At 37.4% G+C, this 7,152-nt stretch overlaps 1 protein-coding gene across 1 annotated transcript in view; it reads left to right on the top strand.

The window, feature by feature from the left end:
- Nucleotides 1-7,152, top strand: part of TPRG1 (tumor protein p63 regulated 1) — a 247,123-nt gene that overhangs the window by 65,463 nt on the left and 174,508 nt on the right. The window contains exon 3 of the mRNA XM_006897068.1: nt 1,926-2,102. Within this exon, the coding sequence (XP_006897130.1) occupies nt 1,926-2,102 (177 nt within the window). The remainder of the gene's footprint in view (nt 1-1,925; nt 2,103-7,152) is intronic.

Raw genomic sequence — 7,152 nt, 5'->3', positions numbered from 1 at the left:
TCGAATCTATATGGTGTTCGCTGAGCTTCCTGAATATATATTCTCTCATTCTTCATTATGTCTGGGAAGTTTTCCTCTAGTAATTCTTCCACAACTTTTCTTGACACATAAATTGTGGGAGTTGTTATCACAGCAGAATACTCTGTGTTCCCCAAAAGAATTTTCTTTCCCTGAATCCCAATATTTTTAAAAAGAAATTCCGTGATGGGGTTCTAAAAGTTGCGATAAACAATTGAACCAAATTAGCTTATTTGTTTGTTTAAGATGAAAAAAAAAACACGGTAGCGACTTTTCTGCTAAGTACATGAGATCTGTTTAGAGAATTTATGTAGTGATGTGATAATACTTTTCAAAATAAAAAGTCTCCGTCTATTTTTATTAAGACAGAGGGTTTAAAAGACAATTAAGACTCTTCTCTCTTTCTCTTAGTGGATTAAGAATTGAGTGTTACATAGGCTGGAGTGGACAGAGTGTCGACCTGGGAGGTAAAGCATTTCTCTCTGACTTCACCACACTGTATATAACATTCTTTACAGGGTTGTGGTGAGGTTTAGAGGTTTATGAATACCTAATGGCCAGCATATATGTGTAAATCACTTATACTTAAACCTGGGTTGATTTTCCGCCGTGCTTACTGTACTGAGGTATCTATTCTGATTGCTTAATTCCCATGTAGTGTCTACTACTACATATATTTTAATATATTTTTTTTTTCTTGCGAACTACACTACATACCACAAAGTTTGGAAAGATCAGTATGCTTTGGGAGAGTATAATGAGGTGTCTAGTTTATAAAAATGTTTAAGAAATTCTCTTTGAATGAGAGGCATTTAAATCATGACTTGAACAATATTTGTTCTATCCGTGCTTAGAGATGAACCTAGAGAACTAGGCAGAGGTCAGATTATACAAGGCTGTGTAGTTTCTGCAGGGTACTCTGAGTGTGATCTTCATATCAATAAGATACTGCAGAATAAAGTGAGAATGAGAGTCATTTGGTGAAATTTGTATTTTTAAGGGTAACAGTTCATGAAGGATAGAAGAGTATCAAAATGTCCATACCTTTTCATCCATAAGATTGCCCTGGAATATTAACTCTTCAGACATGGACGTCTAACATAAATTAGAAAGTGATATATCCAACAGGTCATGGTAGAGAGACAGTATAATTCTGTAGGTGAGATAAACTAAAGACAATGCTCAATTCCTTTTAATATGAAAACATTGCTTTGATTCTTTCCTGTTCTCTGTCTGAGAAATTCTTTACTCTCACTTAGAATTTGACATGCCCATCTTGAAATACTCTCATATAGAAAGTAAATAAATTCCATAATCACTAATGTGGTATCTATTTTGTGCTAAGTTCGTAAGCCTCTCTTGCCACCCATTTCACCGTATTTCTGTCACAGAGCTATTGCAGGAAGTCAGGAAGTCTGTGCTCAAGTCTTTGTTTTATCTCTTATTAACAATGTGACCTTTGGAGATTAACACAAGCTAGAACATAGAGAGGAGATTGTGTGGCATGGGTTAAGTATATAGGAGTTAGTTAAAGACATAAATCTGATGTCCTTGGAGGAAGCTGTGCTCCATTAATTACCATTTCTTTTTTCTAGAGAACTGGGATAGTGTGGGGGGCTATGGATCATTACCCTGTCAACATGATAAAAACTTAATGCTTCACTAATGAATTACAGGTCAAGAATAATCATCTCTGATCCCTGTGGTCATAAAGCCCTCCCTTTTCCTGTGGTCATGGGACTAGACAGAGAGATAGAAGTATAGTGGCATTAATTATACCTTGGATTCCCCTTTCTCAGAGGCCAACAAACATTACTCTATTTTGGTGGTATGAGAGAGATTTCAGTAATCTTTAACTTGAGGAGTTTATTTTAACAACCTTTTGTTCTCTATAATTGTTCCTACAGGATAGACCATTGGAACAATGAGAAAGAGAGGATTGTGCTGGTCACAGATAAGACTCTCCTGATCTGCAAATATGACTTCATCATGCTTAGCTGTGTGCAGCTCCAGCGGATCCCATTGCATGCTGTGTGTCGCATTTGCCTGGGCAAATTTACCTTCCCTGGGATGTCACTGGACAAGTAAGTCTGGTGTCTTAGATGTAGAAAAACTGTTTAATGGGGGTGGGATGTATCAAAAAACAGTGCTGAAGTTGAGCAGTATCCTGTGATCTGGGAGAACAAGAGAACAGTGAAATCCTAAGGTTGAATTGATTAGTCACTTAATTCCTACTCTATGTTAAACCCCAGGTTCAAAACTGTCAGTACTTTCGTGCATTAATAAGATAAGCTGTCAAGTAAATAGTTTATGTAAGGTATAAAGAGGTATGGGATCACGGAGAAAGCTTCTCAGAATAATTGTTATATCAGAGCGTTTTGAGAGCAGAAAACAGGACATGGTAGCACAGGATGGTGAGCTTTTCTATGAAGGAGTCAGAAGGAGTAGGAGTAACACAACCTCTTACCATGTCAAGGCAGAAAGCAGATAAAAAGCCTGCAGCCCAGCACCATGGTACCTTAAAGAGTATCATAAAAACAAGTCCAGGTTTTAGCCCAAGTTCCAAGGCATAATTCCTCAATTAGTCTTGGCTCGGGTTTCAGTTCAGCAGTCAAACAAGTTCCAAACAAACAAGCATCCAGCAAGTTATAAGTCAATTTCTCCTCCAAGCATCAGGCAAGAATAACTAATACCTATGGCCATTTTCTCAGGGATTCTATGCTTATAATTTGCCAATTTCTTCACAACAATGACACAGTCAATCCAACACCACTACCAGCATCTCAACAGCAGGGTCTGCTCCAGTCTCCCTCAAGTCTTGTTGCCACAAGTCTTGCTCACTTCAAGTCTTGCTGCCTAGTGTGAGAAGCACCCTTTCTCTTATCCTACTCACACAGTTGTTGATACTTTGCAAGACTGTGATGTTTAGCAAGACTGTGATGTCTGCAGTTAAGGTAGCTGGATACAAGAGAGTGCTAACTGTAAAGGCTAAAATAAGCAAACTTTTAGGTTAGCACCACACAGAGAATCTTGAAAGCCTTTCAGGAAGAGAAGCATCTGACACAATGTTTGAGATTATATAAGAGTTAGTTAAGAAGGCTTGGTGGTGTAATGACTACGTGCTATCTGGTAAAAACTGATTTGAAAGTCACCCATCTTCTTTAAGATGAAGAAATCTGGAGATCTGCTCTTGTAAAGATTATAACCTAGGAATTGCAATGGAGCAATTATACGTTGTCCTAAAAAGCTGTTACAAGGCGGAATAGATTTGATGGCATATACCAACATCAAAAACAAAAATGATGAAAATGTTTTATTGTGTACATGTGTGTTGCTTTTTCCTTTATCTTCTCGTTGTCCATTTTGTGCTTTATGGCCTTGTGGTCTGAGAGAGGACTTGAAAAGATAGGGTAATAATAGAACAGATCAATAGTAATTAATTATATAAAATATAATGTATATTAAAGTGTATAAAACACAATGTACATTAATGAAACACACAAAGCATATGCATGATTATATAAAACACTAAATACATGTACAAAATATAATGTATGATTGTAAGCAAGCCAATAAGAATTTTAAAATTTAGATAATAAAAACCAGCGATAAGTTTGCCAAAGAAAGAGAACCCAAGGGGAAAAATACTCTAGGCATATAGGCAGGAATATGAACTCATAGTGACAGAACCGGAACAATGGCAATATGAAAAAGTGTAATACTTTCAGAAATTAATATTGATAAAAGTCAATTGAGAGATCCAAAGATGATTTTTTAAAAAGCCAATTGCTTTCTTGAATTCACAGAGTACTGTATATAATATGGATGAATCTACAGGGTTTTCAATGACAAATCTTTCAGAAGTAAATCATTAGGCCTTTCTAAAAAGGTTTCACTCTGGGTGAACTCAAACCTCCCACCTTTCTCTTTGAAGCTTATTAGGTTATCTATACCATCCAAGGACTGATGGCTTGTTAGTTTTTCCAAAATCTCCCTAAGATCTGCCTTAAAAACGGAATTAGTGGACATCAGCTATAATAGAGATTTTCAAAGATACCTGCCTGTATCTGGTCTGTAGTGGAAGGTTGATGTATTAAGTATTTGTTAAATTATTGGAAGTTACTGCCCTTTGTGGGGATGAAGGAAGAAGTTCAATCTGCACTGACAGAATTGGTAAAAAACAAGGCCCCAGGAGTTGACAGCATACCTATTGAAATAATTCAACAAGCAGATACTGCCCTGGATGTGCTCACATGTTGTGCCAAGAAATCTGGAAGGCAACCATCTGTCCAACTGACTAGAAGAGATCTGTATTTGAGTGTGAAAATTATTAAACAATATCATTAATATCATATGCAAGCAAGAGTCTGCTAAAACATTATCCAAAAATGACTGAAACAGCACATCGACAGAGAATTTCCAGAAGTGCAGGCAGGGTTTAGAAGAGGGAGTTATAATAGGGATATTATAAATAATGTTAGACAGATCTTGGCTGAAAGTAGAGAATACCAGAGGAATGTTTGTGTTTTGTTGACTGTGCAGAGCCAATTGACTATGTGGATCACAATAAACTGTTGTTAACTCTGAGAAGAATGGGAATCCCAGAGCACTTGAGAGTGCTTATGTGAAATCTATACTTGAACCAAGAGGCAATCATCAGAACAAAGCAAGGAAAGACAGCATGGTTCAAAATCTGGAAGGGTGTGTGCCAGGGATATGTCCTATCTCCATACCTTTTCGATAAGTATGCAGAACAGATTATCTGGGTTGCTGGGTTATATAAGGGGAAAAGTGACATCAGAATTAGAGGAAGATTCAGCAACAAATTGTTTTATGCAGATGATAAAACCTTGCTTGCTGAAACTTAGGAGGATCTGAAGCTCTTGCTGCAGAAGGTCAAGGACTGCAGCTTTTAATATAGTTTGAAACTCAACATCAAGAAAACAAAGATTCTCACCACTGGGCCAATTGGTAGCATCAAGACAGACAATGAAGAGATTAAGATTGTTAGTTAACAGCTTCAGTTTGCTTAGTTCCACGGTCAACACTTTTGGTACTAGGAGCAGGAATTTAAAAGACAAATTGCATTGAGAAAACTGGCTATCAAAGAACTCTGCAGAGTACAGAAGAGAAACAATGTCAGTCTGGAGACTAAGGTGCACCTGATGCAGTCCATGGTCTTTGCAATTACTTGCTATGTATCAGAAAGCTAGACAATGACTAGAGAAGATAGAAAGAGAATTGATGCCTTTGAGTTGTGGTGCTGCAGAAGAGTATTGAATAAACCATGGACTGCTAGGACAATTAGGTTCATCCTAGAGAGTGTGAGAACAGGCTGCTCCTTGGAGGCAAGGATCTGAAACTTCATCTGATATCCTTTGGACATGTTGCAAGGAGAGAACAGTCCTTATAGAGGGATGTGATGCTTGGGAAACTGGAGGGACAGCACAGGGCAGAGAAGAGGAAGACCCATGATGAGATGGATTGGTTCAGTAACTGCGGTATATATATAACACAGCATAGAGCAGGGTTTAGGGCTATTGTCCACAGGGTCACTATGAGTCGCAAGCCACTCAATGGCATGTAACAACAGCTGCCTTTTTAAAATATTGAAGTCTTCCTCTGCAACTCTAGCTTTTTACCACTCTGATTGAAGTCTTTTAAGGTGGATACCATATTTGTCACAGGGACTCCCATAATGAGCTTGAGCAGATAGAGTGTGAGGATGGTGAGGAATAAGGCAAGGTTCAGATCACAGAGTGTCTATGAGTCAAAAGTTCCTTGGAATGCTATGAGCCAAAGTTGACACTATAGCACCTAATCTCACCATCATATTTTTTTTGTTCTTAAAGTACTTGGCAAAGGGCCTGATACATAGTAATAAATGAACAGCCTTTTAAAACACAGGAAAACACATCTTGATCAAGGGTTTGATTTTTCTTACCCAAAGCATCAAAATCTGTTTTTCATGCATTCTTTTCATGAATGTGAGAAGCTCTTACCTGACATTCTGATTCCAAAAGGCCATGGCTTTGAAAATCTTATGAAGTGTTTCTACTTTGCACTTATGTGATGTCTATGAGTTAGAATCTGTTTAATATCAACTAGCAAAAACAATAGATCACTCTCATTCTTTTTTTTTTTAAATTGGGCAGCCCATAACAGCTAACTGTATGCTATATTGGGTTACTAACCAAAAGATTAAGCATTCAAATCTATTAGCTGCTTCATGGGAGAAAGATAGGTAGGCGATCTCTGCTGGTAAAAACTTATAAACATAGAAACCCAATATTGGGTCATCATGAACGAAAGTTGATTTGGTAATGGATTATTCTACTATAAGTTGTAATCTATTTACCTGTATATTTAATGCTTGATAGATACTTGTTTTTAATCTAGATTTTTTACTACCACAAATGAATCTATAGTGCAAACTTCTGGGAGTAGAATTATTAGGTCAAATGTTATGTGCACTTTATAGGAGTTGATATTATTGATTGCTTTTTAAACACTTAAAACTTCTAAGGAGGAGAGCAGTGGGGAAGCATAAATGTAGATTCTCATACTAACAAATGTTTACTCCAATTTATGCTTCCATCAGACACGGGGAAAATGTTTTCTTATATATTCTAACTAATATTGTAGATTATTAATTTTATTTATTACTTTGGTAGCAATGAAGGTAAAGAAATGTATCCACTTTTTTGTTTTAGCTTATTATAATCTGAAAGACTTTTTTTTTTACTTTAAAAAAAACCTTTTTCTTTTTCTACATATTGCCTTTTCTATGTATTGAAGACCCTTGAGGCTTGGCCTAGGGTTTAAGGCAGGTGGTGGCTTAAATCCCAGAAGGGAGAGGGGAGGAGAAGGTGGCCAGGTTGTTCCTGGATGACTCCACATAGGGTCTCTGTGGCTTCTTTCTGCCTGTGCATGGTGGTCCACATATGCAAGTAACACAAGCTTTTGGGGTCATGTGCTTGGCCCTCAGGCCTGGTTCAAATTGTTTTTTTTTGTCAAACATTCTCCTAGGTGGTATAGCACTGTGCATTGCTGTACAGAGGTAACTCGTGGTGGCTGTGATGCTAAACACTATGACACTGATGTGTCAGACGTGATAATGGTTACCCATGGTGG

This window comes from Elephantulus edwardii, unplaced genomic scaffold (assembly GCF_000299155.1).
Source record: "Elephantulus edwardii isolate Elephantulus edwardi_28Jun2011 unplaced genomic scaffold, EleEdw1.0 scaffold00199, whole genome shotgun sequence".
Lineage (NCBI taxonomy): Eukaryota > Metazoa > Chordata > Mammalia > Macroscelidea > Macroscelididae > Elephantulus > Elephantulus edwardii.
The sequence above is the reverse complement of the archived record's forward strand: the minus strand, read 5'-3'. Positions and strand labels throughout refer to the sequence as shown.